General features: G+C 49.0%; 1 protein-coding gene across 1 annotated transcript in view; it reads left to right on the top strand.

The window, feature by feature from the left end:
- Positions 1 to 15,028, top strand: part of STK31 (serine/threonine kinase 31) — a 195,916-nt gene extending 180,888 nt beyond the window's left edge. The window contains exons 20-22 of the mRNA XM_040434003.1: positions 1,295 to 1,363; positions 4,072 to 4,155; positions 14,972 to 15,028. Of these exons, the coding sequence (XP_040289937.1) occupies positions 1,295 to 1,363; positions 4,072 to 4,155; positions 14,972 to 15,028 (210 nt within the window). The remainder of the gene's footprint in view (positions 1 to 1,294; positions 1,364 to 4,071; positions 4,156 to 14,971) is intronic.
- Positions 15,029 to 23,911: the final 8,883 nt, after the last annotated feature.

The following is a 23,911-nucleotide window of genomic DNA, read 5'->3' as shown; positions in this document are numbered from 1 at the left end:
GGCACCCCCAGGAAAAGACGGCTCAGATGCCATGGTCGCAAATGACCACAGAATCTGAGGGGTTAAAAATCTTTGCCTCCGGGTGTCTGCTGTATAAAACAGCAGGCATCTGGCGTTTACGGCACCCGCTCAGCGCCTAAATAGTCGCCATCTCTAAAGTCTCAACTTCTGCCGTACATGTATGGCGCAGATCGGGAAAGGGTTAAAAAAAAATAGAAACAGTTTGCAAAACAATAATAAATCATAAAGATTATTAGTGATGTATTCACAGGCCGGAATAGTGATATAAACATGTTGGCATTATTCACTGTGAACTGTAAAATGAGGAGAATTGCAGTTACAGTAATCTGTACAAGCTTCGCAGCTACAAAGAAAATCACTTTACTAGAAAAAAATCATTACTGATTGTCCAGGAATGTGTGGAGAGTGGGTAACCCCGTTATAGGCTCTGAATGCAGCCGCAGTAGACGTGCTCAACCACTGCTCCATTTAAACTTCTCTTCACTACAGTTTTATGGTCGAGAAGGAATGGAGGACCCTTATTTTAGTGATTAGTGGGGATTCTAGCGGTAGGTCCCCTGTGAGCCATATATCACCAATAGATGATCTATTATTTTTTTGGGGAAAACCCCTTTAATGTATAGTCATCTGAGAAAACAGTTTTACTCTGTAAGACTTCTTTCAAACACAGTTTTTAGAGGCATTTTTTTTTGCTTGTAAAAGACCCTAGCTCCAGAATACTCAGCTAAGAATATCAAAGTAAGGCCTCCTGCACACGAATGTGTGCTCCCCGTGGCCGTGCTGCAGCCCGCAAATTGCGGGGCGCAATGCACGAACACCAACCGTGGGGCAGCCACAGCGGATCGCGGACCCATTCACTTTAATGGGTTCGCGATCCGCCCGTCCCGCAAAAAGATAGGACATGTTCTATCTTTTTGCGGAACGGAAGTACGGGACGAAACCCCACGGAAGCACTCCATAGTGCTTCTGTAGGGTTCTGTTCCATGCTTCTGTTCCACACCATTCCGCGTCTCTGGTTTGCGGACCCATTCAAGTGAATGGGTCCGCATCCATGATGCGAAATGCACACTAAACGGTCGTGTGCAGGAGGCTAAGTGCTGTGTGTGACACCACCCTGGATGGTTTCTGCTGAAATAATATGTATGGCTAACATTACTAATATTAGGTGTTTAGGAATATAATGTTACACTAACAAAATGTTACTTTTTTATTTAATTTTTTTACATTTAGTTTAGTTTATAATATTTTCCTGAAGGAAATTTTCATTTTTCAGCTTTGCACAGGGAGCAAGAATGTTACTCATAATTCTAATGGAACTCCTGATCTTAAGAAACTGGACTTGGTATGTATCATTTTAGAACTAACACAATTCTGGGTTTTATGTTGACTTACTACTTTAGACATTAAAAATTCTTTTTAATTCAAAGTCTTTTAAAAAAAAAAAATAAATAGATGAGCACCTTCGGTGATTTATTACCTATTTGCCTATCCTATATGCATCAACGACTCTGTACACATTGGCATCATGGTTCTGTTTCATCAGTTTTCCATTGCTCCTGACTGCCGGTATAGCATAGTCCAGGGGTCAGCAACCTGTGAAATGCCAGCTGTTGTGAAACTACAACTCCCGATGTGCTCCATTCACTTCTGTGGGAGTTCCAAATACAGCAGAACAAGTGTGCATGTTGTGGTTACTGAACCTTGGCACAGTCTGTTCTACGTTGTTAAGTCATATAATAATCTTATATACACATTGGTCAACAATAACCAGAAAGTGGCCAACCCCTTTAATAGAAGTCACTTACTAATGTATTGTGATTTGTCCATATTGTCTCCTTTTCTGGCTGGATTAATTTTTCCATTGCATTATACACGGCTTGTATCCAAGGGTTACTCAGTGCAGATGCTAGGTGGCCAGGATGGGAGCTGCTGCACATGTGTGCACCCATGGTCCCGGTCACCAGAGAGGACAGTGCTTTTTCCTATACTGTACAAGCACGGCCATTGCTGCTGGATTATAATCTCTGGAAATGAGCAGTAAAGGAGGCAATATGGACAATCACAATATATTAGTAAGAGCCTTGTATCAACTTTGTCTGCATGATTTATGCCATTTGCTTACGTGTGATAAAAATTGTGCTCAAAAATAGTTTTTAAACAATTGATTCTTAAACCTACACATGTGCATATGCAGTAAAAACTGCATAATGAATCAAAAAATTGTTCCTGGTTCTCAAGGCCAGAATTGGCGCGGTTTGTGAAGGGGTTTAGTAAACAGGTGCCTGACACTGGCACATTTCTGCTCTCACTGGTAAGATAGATTGGCCCTGCTCAGTGCTCCAGACTAAAAAATAATAATAACCAGGAGCCATTGGCTCCTAAACTAAAAAATTTAGGAGCCAAATTACATTTTTTAGTCGCCAAATTTTAAATGCATATAATAAAAATAAAAAAAAGGACTTTGAAAAGATGAGACGCAGGTCACAGTAGTGAGCCAGCACTACATATAGGAGAATATAGCACTACATACCTCTCACATCCAGTGACATCTTCTGGGGGACAATGTTACTAAAAATGGCGAATTGCGCGGTTTAGAGTTTTTTTTTTTCTGTTATGGCTTTCACCGAGCGGAAATATTTTTTTTATATTTTATTAGCTCACACTTTTTCGGACGTGGCGATATGTAATATGTTCTTTATTGTTTGTAAATGTTATATGTAAAATTGGGACAGGGGGCGATTTAAACTTTTAGTATTTTGGTGGGTTTTTTTTTTCCTTTTCATTTAATAACCATTTCTTCCCTTAGGGACTAGAACCTGGATCTTTTCATCCCTTGTCCTATTCACCCTGATAGAGCTCTATCAGGGTGAATAGGATCTCGCACATCTCCCTGCTGCCCTGGGCTTTGTGCACACAGCAGCAGGGAGCTGAACATGGCAGCCAGGGCTTCAGTAGCGTCCTGGCTGCCATGGTAACAATCTGAGCCCCAGCAGTGTAATCTGCCACTGCCACCAATAGAGGGGATGGACCCTCTGGCCACCATATAACAATGAGGGGAAGGGGGGGGGGGGGGCTTGTGGCCAGTTATATTGGGGGCCTTTGGGAGGGCGAACTGCACCACCAATGAATGTAATTAAAGAGGACCTTTCATGGGTCCAAAGAATATGAATTTAGTAGCAGGCTACATAGAGCGGCACCCAGGGATCTAAGTGCACTTACTATTATTCCTGGGCGCCGCTCCGTTCACCCACTGTGGCCCCCGCTATTTTCAACATTCAGAACAAGGAGGAGGAGACGCCAGTGTCTCTCCTTCTCCCTGACAGCAGCGTTGTCCAATCACAGCGCAGAGCTCAGAGCCAGGGAGAAAAAAAACCTCCCTGGCTCTGAGCTGTGATTGGACAGCACTGCTGTCAGGGAGAAGGAGAGACACTGGCGTCTCCTCCTCCTTGCTCTAAATGTTGAAAATACCGGGGGCCACAGCAGGCAAACGAAGCGGCGCCCAGGAATAATAGTAAGTGCACTTAGATCCCTGGGTGCCGCTCTATGTAGCCTGCTACTAAGTTCATATTCTTTGGACCCATGAAAGGTCCTCTTTAACTCATTTATACAAGTGTCAGCAGCGGTATCACAGATCCGGCCTCAATAACAGGGCATGTGATCTGCGGCAATTAATCCCTCAGATGTGGCACCTGAGGGGTTAATTGCTGCGGATCGCATGTCCGGTTATTGAGACCAGGTGTCTGGTCTGGGATACCGCTGCTGACACTTGTTTTAATATGTTTTACATTCATTGGTGGCGCAGTGGCCACAGCTCCTCCCTGCTATCTCACCTTTGGTGGTAGTGGCAGTCGCGCCACAGTGGGGAGGGACTCCTTCCTTCTCCACTGTGCAGTTTGCTAGCGAAGGGAACGTAGGCTGCGCAGGAGCGCGGCAGTACAGTCGCAAATGGCGACGAGACTAAAAAGTTTTGGTCGCCATCTGGAGCCCTGGCCCATCTTGCAAAATCTCATATGTAATGTGCTATTTTTCTCTCTTTATTGTTTATACTAGGACTCCAAAGCAGAGGCTCTCCTGTCATGTCTTGTATGCTGTGGAGATCGAATGCAGACGGAGCAGATAAAAACACATGAATATTTTCAACTTACTGAAGCTGCTTGATAATTGTGACATCAGTTATGTTTACTGCACGACCCTGCACAGCTCGTCTGCCCAGCCTAGTTGTTGTTCAGTTGTCTTACTAGTTTTCTTTATAGAAGTATCATTGGTTTTCATAATAAGTTTGAGTGTTTATTTGCCTTTATGCAATATATCCTCTGAAATCTGTTTTGTTGTACTGGTCTACTTAATTGTTTTATCAAAAAAGTGTATTAGTAGGAGACTTGAAATCTGAATGTTTCTCGCCCATTCCATTGGGGGACACAGACCATGGGTATAGCTTAGGCCATTACTAGGAGGAGACACTATGTAAATAATAAAAAACAGCTCCTCCTCCACTGGCTATACCCCCATGCTCCAACAGGAGGACCTCAGTTTTAGCTTAGTGTCGGATAAGGAGGTGACACTCCTGCTTCTGCAGGGTTGTCCCTGTAGTTTTTTCGTCTCCTGTTAGTTTTTTTCTAAACAGAGGACGCAGGGTCGCATGGTGCGTCCCTGGTCTCTCAGTGGAGCGAGCGCTGGGGTCAAATGGCCGTCCCCGGCTACCTCCCTTCCCCCCAGAAGATAAGTGGAACCGGGCTCGACCTGCAGCTCCGGTGGCCTACCAGATCTGGGGTCACCTAGTCCTGCCCTCTATCCAGTGCACTGCCACTCCTTGTGCCTGAATGACTGAAGAGGTGACTCCCTGCTGGTCCGGAACAGAGGGTGAAAACTGCAGGATTCAGATAAGTACATCGGCTCTCCTGCAAACTCCCCCTCCCCCCGTGCTCACACTGTGACACGGTTCTTTAGGGCTTACCTGTGGATCTAGGAGGGCCGGCTGGTTGAGAGGGAGGAGGGATTCCTTCTTGTCCCCTGCATCCTGGCGGTGGGCGCCATTTTCGGAGCCGGGGTCTGCCTTTTTTTCATTTTCCCGTGATTTTTTTTGCGCGATCTGTGACTCCACTGGGGGGCGGAGCCTATCGCGTCAGCTCCGGCGCTTCCACTTTGCCTCAGCACCTCTCCACGCTTGACTGCTACTCCAGCTCCTCACAGGTCACGGTAGGACAGATAGTGTTCCGCAAAACTGTAGGAGACCCTGACTCCGGGATTGCCGCCATCATGCCAAGACCTGGGGCCCCCCAAAAATCTAAAGCGACTCCTCAGGTCCCACTGGGATCCTGTAAGGTATGCTGCCTGCCACTATTGGTTACAGGCTCCTGTGACTCTTGCCTTGCCTCGGGACAGGATCATCCTCCTCCCCCTCCACCAAACCAGCCCAGTCCCTCCTCCGTCCCTTCGGAGCCCTCTCGCCGCCATGGCCTCTATGGAACGCATGGCGGCCACTGATCCACCGCCTGCGGTGCCTGTGGTTAGCACCGCTCCACCTCCCGGTGCCCCCCACAGAGGACGCTCGACCGCTAAGAGGCAGCGTACGTAGCAGCATCCCTCCTCGGATGACTCTGCTTCCCCCCCTCGCCTGGAGGCGTGTTCAGCCTCTCCCTCCCGCAGGGATTACAGGTCTAAAGGGGAAAGGTCCGGCTCGGACGAGGACACGGAGCCGAAAACCCTCACCTAAGCTCTCCACCATGGTGGCAGACTTGGTCACGGCGGTAAGTGACACCTTTTGACATCCAGGGGGAACCTCCTTCTACTAGTAGCCAGGAATTTCCACTCCAGAAAACCGGAGGCAGTCTCATTCCCCATTCATGGCGAGTTTGCCAAGGTCCTTTCTAAGGCTTGGGAACGCCCTAATCACCTTTTTTCTGCTACAAGGCGCATGGATACTCTTTATCCTTTCCCGGCAGATTACGTGCAGCAGTGGTTTTCTCCTCCTAAGGTCGACCCGCCGGTGGCCAGATTGGCTAAGAATACGGCAATACCGGTTCTGGACGTGTCCTCCCTACAGGACTCCGTTGACAGGTGTTTGGATTCCCTTTCCAAAGCCATCTTCTCTCTGGCCGTCACAGGTCTGCGGCCCGCGTTTGCCTCGGCCTGGGTAGCCAGGGCGCTTTCGGTGTGGTTGCAGCGCCATCATCAGGACCTCGCGGAGCAGGATACCTCTGTACACATCCTAAATTTCATCCTCCAGATGTCCCAGGCGACAACATTCCTCTGTGAGGCCTCATTGGACGTCAGCACTCTTTGCGCGGATTTTGGCCCTCTCGGTCACGCAGCGCACAGAAGTCTGGTTGAAGGTCTGGGACGCAGACGCTTCCTCCAAGCGCTCCCTCACTAACCTCCCCTTTGCGGACTCCAGGCTCTTCGGTGCTAAGCTGGATGAGATTATCTCTGATGCTACGGGGGGCAAGAGTACACACCTGCCCCAATCTAGATCCAAGCGCACCTTCAGTGCTCGCCCCTCTGGCTCTAGAAACCAGTCCTTTTGGTGCTTCTCTTCCTCCAGGTCTGCGACAGCCCCCTCCTCCGGCGGCTCTCAGGACTCCTGCAAGAAGCCTTCCTTTAAGCCTTAACCTTCCTGGCGCCCGCGGGCCCATTCCAAGGGAGTTGTGCCTGCCCCGCGGTTCCCAAGCAGTCCTCCGCCTGAAGGGGCGCCCCCACCGCTTGCTCTCCTTTCAGCATGTCTGGAGAGCTCACGTTCAAGACACCTGGGCCCTGGAAATTGTACTTTCCGGTTACAAGATAGAATTTGTTTCCAGATCTCCGGAACGTTTCTTTCCGTCTGGTGTTCCAGGGGATCCGGCCCGAGCCTCGGCCCTTTTACAAGCGGTTTCTTCCCTTCTGGTCAGGGGAGTAGTTGTCCCAGTTCGTCTGGAGGAACAGGGGGCAGGTTTCTACTCAAATCTCTTTGTAGTGTCAGAGAAGGAGGGATCAGTGCGTCCAGTCCTAGACCTGAAGCTGTTAAACAAGTCCCTGCGGGTGCGGAGGTTCCGGATGGAATCCCTCCGCTCCGTTATTGCTTCTCTTCTTCCAGGGGAGTTCCTTGCGTCGGTGGACATCCGGGACGCCTATCTGCATGTCCCTATCACAGAATCTCACCACAGGTTCCTGCGCTTCGCCATTGGCGACCGTCATCAGTTCGTCGCCCTTCCCTTTGGGCTGGCGACAGCCCAGCGGGTATTCACAAAGATCTTAGCGCTTCTCCGTACCAGGGGCATATCTCTGCTGCCCTACCTGGACGACATTCTGATGAAGGCTCCCTCTCGTCCCCAGGCCGAAGACAGCATCAGGATCACTGTTCAGACTCTACAACAGTTCGGCTGGCTGATCAACTTCCCGAAGTCCTCTCTCCAACCTTTCCAGAGGGTGACCTTCCTGGGGATGGTTATGGACACTACTGCAGCCCGGATATTCCTCCCGGATTGCAAGTTCTCACGTATACGGGAGTCGGTGTCTCGCCTTCTGCATTCCCCGTGTCTCTCCATCCGGGAGTGCATGCAGGTTCTGGGGCCTATGATGGCCTCCTTCGAGGCAGTCCCCTTTGCCCAGTTTCACACTCGGCCTCTGCAGCAGGCGATCCTGTCCTTCTGGGACAGGACATCGAGGGGTTTGGACTCTCGGGTCCGCCTTCCTCCTCGGGTTCGCATGGACCTCCCGTGGTGGCTGTCCTCTCAGAATCTGATTTCGGGGAAATCCTTCCTCCCAATCTCCTGGACAGTCGTCACCACCGATGCCAGTCTCCTGGGTTGGGGCGGCGTTCTCCGGGCTCGGACGGTTCAGGGGGTGTGGTCAGAAGTGGAAGCCCGCTTCCGATCAACATATTGGAGCTCAGAGCAATTTTCCTCTCTCTGTCTCATTGGACCCCCCTCCTAACGGGTCTCCCGGTAAGGATCCAGTCTGACAATGCCACAGCCGTGGCCTACATCAATCATCAGGGCGGAACCCGCAGCCGGCCGGTGATGCAGGAGTTGAAGAGGATCCTCCAGTGGGCGGAGGCTCACGTTCCAATATTGTCTGCAGTGTACATCCCAGGGGTCGAAAACTGGACGGCGGACTTTCTCAGCCGCAACAGGGTGGATCCGGGAGAGTGGTCTCTGCATCCGGACGTATTCGAGGACGTCTGTCGCCGTTGGGGCCTCCCAGACGTGGACTTGATGGCGTCCAGGCTCAACAACAAGGTTCCTGACCCGAGCTTGGGATCCGGAGGCATACGGGGTGGACGCTCTGGTGTCTCCGTGGCAAGACTTTGCACTCCTCTGTCTTCCCACCACTGCCTCTACTCCCAAAGGTTCTTCGCAGGATCTCTGCAGAAGGAATACCGACCGTCCTCATCGCCCACGATTGGCCTCGCCGCACCTGGTTCTCGGAGGTCACTCGGATGCTGGCAGACGTTCCGTGGCCTCTTCCTCTCAGGGAGGACCTGCTGTCTCAAGGACCTCTCTTCCACCAGAATTTACAACCACTTTGTTTAACGGCGTGGCTGTTGAGACCACCATCTTGAAGAAGGGCTTCTCGGACTCTGTCGTGAAGACCATGATCAAAGCCAGGAAACCAGGGTGGTGCATTCGGTCCCTTCGTATGGCCCCCCTGGGATCTGAACCTGGTTCTGTCTTCTGTCCAGGCGGCTCCTTTTGAGCCCCTGAGGGACATTTCCCTGAGTTTTCTCACCTGGAAGGTGGTCTTTTTGGTGGCCATCACCTCTATCAGGAGGGTATCGGAGCTGGCTGCCCTTTCCTCTAAAGAGCCCTTTTTGGTCTTCCACAAGGACAAGGTGGTACTGCGCCCTGTCCCTTCCTTTTGCCCAAGGTGGTCTCCGCCTTCCACCTTAATGAGGACATAGTCCTGCATCCTTTTGCCCCGCTCCGGCGAACCCCAAGGAGCGCGCTCTCCATTCTCTGGATGTTGTCCGTGCTTTACGGGTGTACCTGTCGGTTACTGCCCCATTTCGCCGCTCGGACTCCCTTTTTGTGTTGCCCGAGGGGCCTCGTAAGGGTCTGGCGGCCTCCAAGGTCACTGTGGCTCGGTGGATTTGGTCGACTATTGCCATGGCCTATCTGCCCCGGGGTAGGGTTCCCCCAGCGGGGGTTACCATGCACTCCACCAGGGCAGTGGGGGCCTCCTGGGCTAGGCGCAATCAAGCCTCTACATCACAACTTTGTAAGGTGGCCACCTGGTCGTCCTTACATACCTTTACAAAGTTCTACCAGCTGCACTCTTTGGCTTCGGCTGATGCTGCCCTAGGGCGCAAGGTATTGCAGGCTGTGGTTCCTGTTTAACCGTTGGACGTTTTCCCTCTGGAGGTGCTGGTCTTCCCACCCCATGGGCTGCTCTAGGACGTCCCAGGGTCTGTGTCCCCCAATGGAATGGGCGAGAAAAGGAGATTTTTGGTGAAACTCACCTGTAAAATCTTTTTCTCGTCTTTTCCATTGGGGGACACAGCTCCCACCCATTCTTGTCTGTTGCAGGAGGGGTTGGTTCTATTCTAGTGGGACCTTCTGGTTAACGGCCCGATGGCGGTGTTCCTTGGTTCTGCTTTTCTTAGTTAATATTTGGTTTCTGATCTCCTACTGCTTTTGCACGCACTGAGGTCCTCCTGTTGGAGCATGGGGGTATAGCCAGTGGAAGAGGAGCTGTTTTTTATTATTTGCATAGTGTCTCCTCCTAGTAATGGCCTAAGCTATACCCATGGTCTGTGTCCCCCAATGGAAAAGACAAGAAAAAGATTTTACAGGTGAGTTTCACAAAAAATCTCCTTTTTGCACAATGAAAGATGCTGTGTAGTTCAGCACTGGAGCTAATCCTAAATAGCTGCCCCCCACCTTTCTGATATTGATGGTTGGTGCTGAGGACTGAACAACCCATTTAAAGAGGTTGACAGAATTAGAAAAAAATGTCTGTTTCTTCCAGAGATATCGCTGCACCTGTTATGGAGTCTTGTATTGCAGATCATCCTGTGTATAGGTGTGGATCTGCATTTGGAAGAAAGCAGCCATGTTTTCTTTATCCTTTTGTAAACCCTTTAATCCTTTGAGTACTATCGCTTTACATGTACAGTGCAAGAAGGGGTTTTAAATATGGCACCTGCTCAAAGGTGCCATAGCCGACGGGTCTCTGCTGTTTCGGGGCGAATGTCTGCAACTGGCAATGATGCAGATCGTATACATTTAGCCCTTGGTTAAGCTTGACCATGGCATTTAAATGCTGTAAAAACTGAAAGCGTGCTTCCAGGTTAGGACCAACTCCCCGATGCGGCGATTGGGAGAAACCCAGGTTATCAGAGATGCAGTTCCTATGGAGGCCTGCAGGTGGAAGGCTTCCATAGGATAACCGCAAATCAAGCTTAGACTGTAGTTCAGTTGAACAGTAAACAGTCTAAGCTGAAATCGGGATCCTAGGGATGGCTAAAGTTGTAAAAAATGTTTAAAAAAAAAAAAGCACAAAAATGTAAATAACTTTCCCCAGATTTAAAATAAAAAAACCTAATGATCATGGACATCGCCACAGGTCATCCCACAAAAAATTAGCCCCTTCACAGCTCTGTAGACATAACTATAAAAAATGTAATGGGGGTGAGAATGTCTTTTTATTTCAAAGTTTTAATTCACAAGCAAAACTATCTAAATATGGTGTCGTTGTAATTGTACTGACACAAAAAATAAAGGGCATGTGTCAGTTTACCACATAGGGAACACCATAGAGAAAAAAAAACTGTAAAATTGTGGCAGATTATTATTTTTTTTTTCTAATTCCATCTCATTAGAATTTTTTTCCTGTTTCCCACTACATTGTATGCCATATTAAATGGTAACTTTAGAAAGTAAACACTTATCCCACAAAAATAAGCCCTCATATGGCTATGTGAATGGAAAAATAAAAAAAAATTATGGCTCTAGGAAGATGAGGAAGAAAAATGAGAATGAAAAAAACTCCAGTATTCATGGGGTTAAAATGAAGGATATTAAAGGGACCTTACCACAGCAAAACATTTCAGTGAAGGGCAAGATATGGACCGCTGTGGTCAGGTGATGTGACGTCACTAACACTACACATAGGGGAGGGAGAATCCACAGCATATCTACCATGTTAAAGGGGTTATCCAGGTAAATACACTGCTCAAAAAAATAAAGGGAACACAAAAATAACACATCCTAGATCTGAATTAAATAAATATTCTTCTGAAATGCTTTGTTCTTTACATAGTTGAATGTGCTGTCAACAAAATCACACAAAAATTAAAAATGGAAATCAAATTTTTCAACCCATGGAGGTCTGGATTTGGAGTCACACTCAAAATTAATGTGGCTGATCCAACTTTGATGTAATGTCCTTAAAACAAGTCAAAATGAGGCTCAGTAGTGTGTGTGGCCTCCACTTGCCTGTATGACCTCCCTACAACGCCTGTGCATGCTCCTGATGAGGTGGCGGACGGTCTCCTGAGGGATCTCCTCCCAGACCTGGACTAAAGCATCTGCCAACTCCTGGACAGTCTGTGGTGCAACGTGACGTTGGTGGATAGAGTGAGACATGATGTCCCAGATGTGCTCAATTGGATTCAGGTCTGTGGAATGGGCGGGCCAGTCCATAGCATTAATGCCTTCGTCTTGCAGGAACTGCTGACACACTTCAGCCACATGAGGTCTAGCATTGTCTTGCATTAGGAGGAACCCAGGGCCAACCGCACCAGCATATGGTCTCACAAGGGGTCTGAGGATCTCATCTCTGTACCTAATGGCAGTCAGGCTACCTCTGGCGAGCACATGGAGGGCTGTGCGGCCCTCCAAAGAAATGCCACCCCACACCATTACTGACCCAATGCCAAACCGGTCATGCTGGAGGATGTTGCAGGCAGCAGAACGTTCTCCACGGCATCTCCAGACTCTGTCACGTCTGTCACATGTGCTCAGTGTGAACCTGCTTTCATCTATGAAGAGCACAGGGCACCAGTGGCGAATTTGCCAATCTTGGTGTTCTCTGGCAAATGCCTAACATCCTGCACGGTGTTGGGCTGTAAGCACAACCCCCACCTGTGGACGTCGGGCCCTCATATCACCCTCATGGAGTCTGTTTCTGACCGTTTGAGCAGACACATACACATTTGTGGCCTGCTGAAGGTCATTTTGCAGTGCTCCTCCTGTTCCTCCCTCCACAAAGGCGGAGGTAGCGGTCCTGCTGCTGGGTTGTTGGCCTCCTCCACATCTCCTGATGTACTGGCCTGTCTCCTGGTAGCGCCTCCATGCTCTGGACACTACGCTGACAGACACAGCAAACCTTCTTGCCACAGCTCGCATTGATGTGCCATCCTGGATAAGCTGCACTACCTGAGCCACTTGTGTGGGTTGTAGACTCCGTCTCATGCTACCACTAGAGTAAAAGCACCGCCAGCATTCAAAAGTGACCAAAACATCAGCCAGGAAGCATAGGAACTGAGAAGTGGTCTGTGATCACCACCTGCAGAACCACTTATTTATTGGGGGTGTCTTACTAATTGCCTATAATTTCCACCTGTTGTCTATCTCATTTTCAGAACAGCATGTGAAATTGATTGTCACTGTGTTGCTTCCTAAGTGGACAGTTTGATTTCACAGAAGTGTGATTGACTTGGAGTTACATTGTGTTGTTTAAGTGTTCCCTTTATTTTTTTGACCAGTGTATAATGATAACCTGTCCTCACGATAAGACATTGGTGGGGGTCTGAGTCCTGGTACCACCACCAATCGGCTGGATCCGCCACGGTCACCGGAGAGTGGCTCTGGTAAGTGCAGCCAACGTCCAGCAGCTTTCCAAGCACAGTGGCTACATTATACAGCAGCTGTGCTTGGTATTGCAGCTCTGCCCCATTCACTTCAATGGGGCTGAGCTCCGACTTGGCATTGTGACTGATGAACGTGACGTCATATTGCCTAGGAAGAGGCTGTGGCACTGAGTGCTAGCCTCTAACAGCTGATCATCGGGGTCCCAGGTGTCGGACCCCCACAGATCTTATATTGATCTATCCATAGGATAGGTCATTGATATAAATTCCAGGATAACCCCTTTAACATCTCCTAAGCCTTGATGTGGAACTGATTTGATTTATTATACTCTGTACAAACCTGCACAGTTTGTTGGTGATATGTTGCAGTGGGAAATAAAACCATCACAAGTTTTATTAGCAGCAAGTGGATTTCAAGTCTTTTCCAGCAGGGTTCATTTGTGTCTGGTGGCATATGAGAGCCTCTTCAAACAGCTCCTGCAAGAGCTATGACTACAGCCATTGCATTTGTATTGTCACCAGTAGGTCCATAGTGATTATTTTCTGATGCTGTACTTTTGAACAGAGTTTCGGCATTCAATTACAGTAGTTTATTAGAGACGTGGTCGTTCTTGTTTTTGACCACCAGGTGTCATCATACCTTTTTATAAAGCAAATCTTACTACCTTAGCCACATCAAGCTATTCCCACACGCTTCAGACAGTCATGCAAGCTTGATAATAAATGCAACACTCGAACTAACTTGGATAAAATTAAGGTTATATTTAAAAAGAACATCTAAAAAGCACTTTATTTTGATTTATTACAATTACAAGAGACAGAAAAAATATCATTATCCTGTGATCTGCTGACTAACCTGTAGTGATCCTGTTACACAGGCAGGTACTGTAACTTGTCTGCAGCAAGCGTTGATGGATTCTACAGCAAGTTGATCGGCACATGTTGTTTTTTTAAAACTCGTTTTATTGAAGTAATAACAAGCAAAGAGTGGTACATTACAGACATCAAGGTATCACAATGTACTTTTTGTCAAACATGCGACCATAATTCACAGGAATAAAGCAATGCTTTACATAGATACATCTTTAAATAAAGGTTGAGTTACATGGCAAAACAAGATATATTCATGAAATGAGGAGCCCCGACCGAAAAAGACAATACTACACATGATTCATAGCGACATATGGCTAATACTGAAAAACAAGAAGGACTAGACACTGGGATACATATGGGCCGAAGAAACCGTTAACTGGGACGAGCACCACGGCCCTCAAATTTTTGAGGGCATTTCCTGTGTGTGAACATTATTTTCTCCAAAGGGATAGTTTGATTTACCAGAGCCTTCCACTGACTGACCGAAGGGCAACTGCCTTCCTAGCGAGGAAAATGTTTTCCTCAGAAAAATACATGCATAATGTGAGCGAAAGTCATCCTCAACTATCCCTAGAAGACAAACCTTAGGTCAAATCTCCAAACTGCCAGAAATCATAGTGGACAGAACTGCCACGACATCCCTCCAAAATGAGCGAAGATATTCACAATCCCACATAATATGCCAGAAATCCGCGTTCAATTGCGCTCATCTATGGCATCCGGTATGGGATATCCTGCCCATTTTAACTAGTCTGGTCGGGGTGAGATAACACCTATGCAATATAAATAGTTGTATCAATCTATTGTTGAGAGACGGTGATACACCAACAGAGGCAGCTAAAGCCTCACTCGACTCTTCCGAAGTGAGGCAAGGTATGTTTTCTCTTCACAGCCAAGGGTGTTGACAACATTTTAATGTCAAGGAGATGTGTGTAAAGAGCGGAAATCATAGCCTTTGGGCCCTGGGTCTTAAGGATACCAATTAGCGGATAGGTGGATACAGATCTTTTAATAATATGAAACTGTGTTTGGAGGGCATGTCGCAGCTGCAAATATCAAAACAAGTGCGGACGGGTAATCCCTATTTCTCGCTCATATCATTGGGGGACACAGGACCATGGGTATAGCTGCTGCTGCCACTAGGAGGCGACACTAGGCTACCTCCTCCGCCAGCTATACCCCCTCCGGCCAGGAGAGAGCTCTGTTTTTAGCTTAGTGTCGTAGGAGGCAGATCCCCTGCTTGCAGGGTGGCTGTTATGTTCTTTTTTTTATTTTTCTCTTTCTCTTCAGGACATGGGGGTCCAGAGCCGCAGCGGGGCTCTGCATCCCCGGGAGGCTGACTGGTGATGGATATTCCACCGCTCTGCCTCCCACAAGAAGAAAAAGTGGACCAGGTCAGCTTGTCTCTCCTGCTCCCCCCAGCTATAGGGCCACCTGTTCCTGCCTTTCACTCCAGTCCCTGTCACTTGTGCCAGGGACTGAAGAGGTGGCCCTGCTGGTCTGTGTTAGAAGGGTGAAAACCACAGATGAAGACATGTACGTATGTCTCTCTGTGTTTGTATGTCTGGCACTGCGAGGGTTGAGCGCATCGGGGGAGCATTAGCACCTTCCTTCCTACCAAGACTGCAGCTGGAGGGGGCGATGGCACTGTTAGAGTTAATGGCTGCGTGGGAGCGACTGCTCCTGCAGCCTCTACTTGTACCTCTCTCTCTCTCACTCTACCACCCTCCGCTTTGGCCCTGAGTGTCCCTCACTGTTCTGCTTCCCCTCACGTTATCCTGGGGTGCCCCGGCTTCCTTATGTTTTCTTGCCTCAATTTTGTGGTCTTTTGCCGACCGAGGGGGCGTGGCCTATTGCGGCACCCGCCGATGGGGGCGTGGTTTAGTTTCCCGCCGCGGCCTTCTCTTCCTGCCGTCGAAGTATCCTTGATTTGCTCTCAATGCCGCATGCAGCTGTGGATCTGCGCCACTCGGGTAGGGACATCTCTTCCTCTCCCTCCACCAGCTCTCCCTCTGACCACTGCGCACGACTCATGTCGGATCCAGGGGACCCTGGACCCCAAGTCCCATGTAGGGCGACCCACTATGGATGTACTGCATGTAAGGTGAAGTTTTCTCGTGGACAGGCGAACCCCCTGTGTTCAGCCCGCCAGCCCAGAGTCTGCAGCCCCAGGCACAGCCCGCTGACATTCCCCCGGGTAGTGTGGAGCCTGAATGGGCGCGGTCCCTATCCCGGACGGTAGCGGACCTCTCAAAGATCTCCCAATCCACCCCTTCCTTGATGGGTCGCTTGGTTGAGACATCGTCCCCTGCGCAGCGTTTGGATCTTCTCTATCTGTTTACCCCTGATTCTGTGAGTAAATAGTCTTCTTCGCAAAAGTAGACCCACCCGTGGCTCGCTTGGCTAAGCACACTACCATTCCGGTAGCAGATGGTTCCTCCTTGCAGGACCCGATGGATAGGCGGATTGTATCGCTTGCTAAATCTATCTTTACGGCCAATGGTTCGGCCCTTCGCCCCATTTTCACCTCGGCGTGGTTGGCTAAGGCGGTCTCCGAATGGGCCTTGCGCTTGCACCAAGACCTAGACTCTGACCTTTCCAGGGCGGAACTTCAAGCCCTGGCGGTCCAGAACTCTTACGCAGGGAAATATCTTTGCGAGGCAGCCCTCGACGCTGGTTCCATGGTCGCGCGGTCCTCCGCTTTTGCCGTCTCTAATTGGGCCCTGAGGCAGCCCGCCCAGGACCAGCGGCAGAAGCCTTCCTTCAAGCCCCAACCCGCCTGGCGTCCTCGAGTTCAACCACAGCAGTCTTCCTCTGGGAAGCAATCCCCAGCATGAAGGTGCGCCCCACCTGTCTGGGTGGGGGGTCGGCTCCTTCATTTTCAGGAGGTTTGGCGGGCCCACATCACGGACGCCTGGGCACTCGAGGTGGTCACCTCGGGCTACAAACTGGAGTTCAAATCGCTTCCCCCAAACCGTATCTTCCCTTCCCAACCTCCCAAGGATCCTGCTTGGGCGGCGGCCTACTTTCAGGCCGTTCACTCCTTCCTGGAAAGGGGGAGTGATCTCCCCGATTCCCTCGGAGGAGCGGTTCTCAGGTTTCTATTCAAACCTGTTCATTGTGCCAAAGGAAGGAGGGCGCGGTCTGACCGTTGTTAACCTTAAGACAGTGAATCGGTACCTTTCCGGATGGAGTCCCTTCGCTCCGTCATAGCTTCCTTGGCGCAAGGGGAATGGCTGGCTTCCATGGATATACAGGACGCTTACCTACACGTTCCCATCGCGGTCGCCCACGAGCGGTTCCTACGTTTCGCGATCAACTCGAGTCATTTCCAGTTCGTCACCTCCCATTTGGTTTGGCGACAGCTCAGCGGGTGTTTGCCAAGGTGCTCGCCTCGCTCATGGGCCTTCTGCACTCCAGGGGCATTGCCTTACTCCCATACCTGGACGATATCCTGATCAAGGCGCCGTCTGCCCAGCAGTGCAAGGAGAGTATTTGCATCGTGTTGGATTCTCTCGCCCGTTTCAGGTGGATAGTCAACAGGAAGAAGTCTTCCCCGATTCCGACCACCTGTATTCGATTCCTCGGGATGACCCTGGACTCCGAAGCGGCCTGGTACGCCTTCCCCAAGGACAAGTTAAGGGATATTCGCAGCTCTGTTCTCCGCTTGCTTCAGCATCGCTCAGTCTCGATTCAAGCTTGCATGAGGGTGTTGGGTTTGATGGTAGCCTCCTTCGAGGCGGTGCCGTTCGCCCAGTTCCACACCAGGCCCTTTCAGCGAGCCATCCTGTCCTCCTGGGACAAGTCCCGGGAGTCGTTGGACCGAAGGTTTTGCCTCTCTCCACAGGTTGGGTCGGCCGTCCGTTGGTGGCTCTCTCCATCGCACCTGGAGACGGGGAGATCCTTTCTCCCGGTCAGGTGGACGGTCATTATGACCGACGCCAGTTTCCAAGGTTGTGGAGGGGTCCTGGACACTCGGACAATGCAGGGAGTCTGGTCTCCGTCGGAGTCCAGACTGTCTATCAATGTCCTAGAGCTTTGGGCGATGTACCTCTCCCTCCGCCATTGGACTCCCGTTTTGCGGGGATTTCTGGTCCGGGTGCAGACAGACAATGCCACAGCTGTGGCATATATCAACCATCAGGGGGGGACCCGCAGCTCGGTCGTCATGTCGGAAGCTGCAAAGATCCTCAGGTGGGCGGAAGCCCATGTTCCGGCGCTCTCAGCGGTTCACATTCCGGGAGTTGCCAACTGGACAGCAGACTTCCTCAGCCGGACGACGATAGGTCCGGGGGAGTGGTCTCTCCATCCGGAGGTGTTCGACCTCTGTCGCCGGTGGGGGCGCCGGGACTTGGATCTGATGGCCTCCAACTTCAATCGCAAGCTTCCGCTCTACTTCGCCCACTCAAGGGATCCCGCAGCGTGCGGGGTAGACGCTCTGGTGGCGCCATGGGATGGCTTCACGTTCCTCTATGCCTTCCCGCCGTTGTCCCCCCTGCCCCGGGTCCTCCGCAGGATCAAGTGGGAGCGCATTCCAGCCCTCTTAATAGCTCCGGATTGGCTGCGCAGAGCGTGGTACTCGGATCTAGTCCTCCTTCTAGGGGACGTTCCATACCCACTACCGCTCAGACCCGACCTTCTGTCTTAAGGGATCATCTTCCACCAGAGTTTAGATACTCTACGTTTGACGGCGTGGCTTTTGAAACCTTCCTCCTGAAGCGGCGGGGCTTCTCCGATGCGGTCATACGGACGCTGATTCGGGCCAGGAAGCCCACCTCGTCCAGAATCTACTATAGGACTTGGAGATCCTTCCTGCGGTTCTGCGAGGAGCGTGACCTGTCTCCCAGGTCCTTCTCTCTGCCGGTGGTCCCGGCTTTCCTTCAGTCTGGCCTGGAACTCAGCATGGCGCTCAGCTCATTGAAGGGTCAGGTGTCTGCCCTTTCCATTTTCTTCCAGCGTTCACTGAAGGGAATGGGTCAAGACTTTTCTTCAAGGCATTGCGCACTCCGTTCCACCTTACCGCCCCCCCCCCCCCTTTGCATCCGTGGGACCTCAACCTGGTCTTGTGAGTTCTTCAGAATTCACCCTTCGAACCCCTGAGAGAGGTTTCCCTTGGCTTGTTGTCATGGAAGGTAGCATTTTTGGTGGCCATCACGTCTATTAGGCATGTGTCCGAGCTGTCGGCCCTGTCATGCCGGGAACCTTTCTTGGTTTTTCATCAGGATAAGGTGGTGCTTCGCCCGGTTCCTGCCTTTTTGCCTAAGGTCATTTCAGCTTTCCACATCAATGAGGACATTGTATTGCCTTCTTTTTGTCCTCAGATCTCCCACCCGAGGGAGGTGTTGTTGCACCGTTTAGATGTGGTGCGGACTCTTCGGATTTACCTGTTGGCCGTGGCCCACTTTCGGCGTACGGACGCTTTGTTCGTCATTCCGGAGGGTTCTCAGAAGGGGTTGGCAGCCTCGAAGGGGACGAACGCGCGGTTGATCCGTTCCGCTATTTTGGAATGTTACCGCATCCGGGACAAGGATCCTCCCCCGGGGATTATGGCCCACTCTACCAGGGCGCTTGGGTCCTCCTGGGCTCACTTCCACCAAGCGTCGGCGGCTCAGTTGTGTAAAGCCGCGACTTGGTCGTCACTTCACACTTTTGCAAAGTTTTACCGGGTTCACACTCTTGCTTCTGCGGACGCAGCTCTGGGCCGCCTGATCTTGCAGGCCGCGATGTGATGCCTGTCACGAGGTGCTCGTGTTTTCTTCACATTTGATTTCCCTCCCCAGGGACTCCTTTTAGGACGTCCCATGGTCCTGTGTCCCCCAATGATGTGAGCGAGAAAACAAGATTTTGTGAAACTCACCTGTAAAATCTGTTTCTCGCTTGATTCATTGGGGGACACAGCACCCACCCCGTGTTCTAAGTATGGCAGGTGGGACGCCAGGTTCCTGGGGCCTCGTGCCGTTCTGGTCCATTGACCGTGTGCGGTTGTTGTTTGTATTCCGTTTTTTGTTCTGCTTCTCCTACTGCTTTTGCACAAACTGAGAGCTCTCTCCTGGCCGGAGGGGGTATAGCTGGCGGAGGAGGAGCTAACAGTTGTCAGCCTAGTGTCGCCTCCTAGTGGCAGCAGCAGCTATACCCATGGTCCTGTGTCCCCGAATGAATCAAGCGAGAAACAGATTTTACAGGTGAGTTTCACAAAATCTCTTTTTTTTTCTTGCAACTGAGTCAACGAAAATAAGATTCCCTTCTCGTACAGGTCCCGTAAAGTGAACACTCCATGGCCTTTCCATATATTTTCCCCCTTCACAGTGTAGCAAATGAGGGAACATCGTATTGTTCCATAAAGGAATAACATCTGGCAGATCACTATATTGCTGAAGCTTTACGGCTCTCCAAACCTGGTGCGCTAGTCTGTGGTTTTGTAAAAGTTGTCTCGAATCCAATGACAAGCTTTCCAATACAGGCCACAGATTGGACAGCCGCAAATGTTGCTGCAAGTAATATTCAGAATTAGGAAGTGTAGATTGTGACACCGATGGCACTAAGAATCGTAATTGACCAGCAAGGAAATATAAATATAGGTTAGGCAGGGCCGCTCCAGCTTGTTGCCAGCTTCTATGCATGGTATTCAATGCTAGTTTCCGTATTTCTTTACCCCAAAAAAAGGTGGCCATTATAGAGTGCAAGCGGTCCAAGAAGTTACGTGGAATCTGGGTGCAAGCGTGTTCTAGCAGATATAGCGCTTTAGGCAATAAAATCATTTTAATCAGGTTTAGTCTACCCATGGTAGATATGGGGAGGGTACTCCAGGACTTGAACTTGTCTATAAAAAAAGATTCAATAGGAACAATATTTAAATTGTGGGATAGGAGGGGATCTTTTGTAATGACGATGCCCAAATATTTAAACCGGTTTACAACCATTAAATTGTGATGAACAATGGGCCACTCTGGGGACCATAAGGGCCGATTTGGTCCAGTTACCGCGAAGACCAGAGGAAAAAAAAACTAATTGCTCTATGAGGTCTATCGCTCTGGGCAACGATGTCTCCACCTCATCCATGTATAAAATTAGATCATCGGCATAAAGACCTAGCCCGTGTTCTCTGTTTTCCATAGATATCCCTTTAAATATTGAGTCTTGACGGGTTCTAAGCGCCAAGTGTTCAATAGCTACCGCGAACATAAGGGGAGACAGTGGGCATCCCTGCCTGGTTCCCCTGTGTAGCTGGAAAGTTGGTGATAATGAGCCGTTAATTAGAATGTTGGCCATAGGTGTCTTATATAGAATATTAACCCACTGGATAAAGACTAGGCCAAAACATTTTAAAACTTGCACCAGATAGGGCCACTCAACAGAGTCAAATGCTTTGGCCGTATCCAGCGCAGCTAAGGCCCATTGTTTTTGTCCTGCACACCTAAGTTGTGAGATAACCTGTGCCCGCCTAATGTTGCTAGAGGTAGACCGACCGGGGATAAAACCCATCTGATTCTCATGTATCATGGAGGTTATCACCTTATTCAGTCTATTCGCCAATATTTTTGTTAGAATTTTGTAATCTAAATTCAACAAAGATATTGGGCGATAAGAACCGCACTCTAGAGAGTTTTTGTCGGGCTTCAACAATAGAGGCATCATACGACGACTCAGGAAGGCGGCCTCTTTCAAAAGAAGAGATATACATTTTTAGTAATTGCGGCCCTAAAACATCCACATATTTGAAATAGACTTCTAGCGGTAAACCATCCGGGCCCGGAGATTTTCCAAAATTTAATCCCTTGACCGCCTCATTAATCTCTTCTAATTATCTCATCTAACAGTTCCCTGTCTAGAGTGGATAATTGTGGATGCAACACTTCCTGGAGGTATGCTTCCAGGCCGGACGTGGAATACTGAATTACAGATCCATATAAGTCCTGATGAAACTCCCTGAATCTGCCCAGTAATCCATCAGGCTCTTCAATCAGGTCTCCCATAGCATCTGCAATAAGCAATATTGGTGGAGCCATGCTATTTCTGCGTATCACCTGCGCCAATACCTTACCCGTTTTATTACCTTGTTCAAATGACTGTTTGAGGAATAGCAATTTACGATCACTTTTTTTCTTTCAAATGTGTCATATACAGTCTCCCCTTCATCATCCAATCTGTCCTATTTTCCTCTGTAGGATCAGAGGTATATTTACGTTCAGCATTTCCACACTGAATGCCCAACTCCTCTCTACGGTGGGAGAATTTCTTGATATATGAGATGGAGGATTTGAGACATCCACGCAAAAAGGCCTTCAAGGTCTCCCATAGCAAGGGAGGGTCAACGTCAACTATATTAACTTCAAGAAAAACATTAAGTTGATCTGGGATACGATCGTTCACATTTATCAAGGATGGCCATAATGGGTGAATGCGCAGCTTGGGACCACGACTGACCTTACCAGATACAACGGCCATCGCTATAATAGGTGCATGGTCAGATGGACCTTGAGCACCATACTGCACTTCTTGATCGGCACATGTTTACTCGTTCTTTAGTATATAAATGCGACGCCCATGTGAGAGGCCTAAAACTGGCGGAATTTTTTTTTTTCGCCCCAATTTATCCTCCTTCCCACTACTTTGTATGCAACTGTACCGTTGGTACCATTAGAAAGTACAACTTGTCCTGCAAAAAACAAGCCCTAATACTGTTATGTGAATGGAAAATTAAAGTTATGGCTTTGGGGAAGCTGGGAGTAGGAAACAAAAACTGAAAATCACCTGGTCCTGTAGGGGTTAAGGCTGGCAGGCATCCAATTTGGACAATTTGAGCTTTTAGAAATTAAAGGCATTCTCTTGTTACAGGTTATCCCTTATCCACAGATAGATCAATGGGGGTTCCTACGATTCCTAAGAATGGGGACCCTTTCCCCCCCCCCCCCCCACAAAAAATAAATGGCAGGTCGGGCATGTGTACTGCCGCTCCATTCATCTCTTTTGGAGTTTCGGAAAAGGCTGTATTCTGCTGTTTCTGGAAGTCCCATAGAGATTAATTGATCTGCGGTGCGTATGCCTGACCTGCTGCTCCATTCATATGCGCGGGGGGGGGGGCGGGCGGGCGGCTCCCCCATTTGACAACTGAGCTTTTGGCTTTCAGTGAAACTCTATGGGGGAGATTTATCAAACTGGTGTAAAGGAGAACTGGCTTAGTTGCCCAGTCAGATTCCACTTTTCATTTTCCAGAGGTCCTTAAGAAAATGTAAGGTGGTATCTGGTTGCTATGGGCAACTAAGCCAGTTTTCCTTTCCTTTATTTAAAAAGTTAACATTCACAATTGCAGTTTTCTTTTAGATTTTGTACAACTAAACAAGGAGGGCACCTAATGTGTTCCCTCCCCAGACAGCTCTGTGTGACCTGGGGGTGAGCTTGGTTTCTGCTCATGCCTTGTTCATGATTAGTATTTCTCAGTTCTTCAGATTTATCTTGGAAAGCCGTTTTACAGCTGCGTACTGCAAGTCACCTAATTCTGCGTTTTCATTGCCTGTAAAAATCCTGTAAAACATTTTGAGCATACAACTGTAAATTCCACATAGCCCCAAAATAATAAAATACATGTTTTTGAATCCTTATGCTTTTTTTTATATATATATATATATATATATATATATATATATATATATATATATATATATGTATGTACTATGTGAGATAAAGCCCTACGGACTTTGTTGCTGCAGAGCTGAGATAAACTGCTTTGAAGAAACCCAGAATTAACTCTGGAGAATCGCGGTTAAGAGCACACAACAGAATCTGCTGTTCAGTGTGTGTGTGTGTGTGTGTGTGTGTGTATGTATATGATATACACTGACCAAAAATATAAACGCAACACTTTCGGTTTTGCTCCCATTTTGCATGAGCTGAACTCAAAGATCTGAAACATTTTCTACATACACAAAAAAAACATTACTCTCAAATATTGTTCACAAATCTGTCTAAATCTGTGTTAGTGAGCACTTCTCCTTTGCTGAGATAATCCATCCCACGTCACAGGTGTGGCATATCAAGGTGTTGATTAGACAGCATGAATATTGCACAGGTGTGCCTTAGACTGCCCACAATAAAAGGCCACTCTGAAATGTGCAGTTTGATCACACAGCACAATGCCACAGATCTCGCAACATTTGAGGGAGCATGTAATTGGCATGCTGAGTGCAGGAATGTCTACCAGAGCGGTTTCCTGTGCAATGAATGTTCATTTCT

The sequence above is a fragment of the Bufo bufo genome, chromosome 5 (assembly GCF_905171765.1).
Source record: "Bufo bufo chromosome 5, aBufBuf1.1, whole genome shotgun sequence".
Taxonomy (NCBI): Eukaryota; Metazoa; Chordata; class Amphibia; order Anura; family Bufonidae; genus Bufo; species Bufo bufo.
Note: the sequence above shows the minus strand (reverse complement) of the source record. Positions and strands in the feature narration are given on the sequence as shown.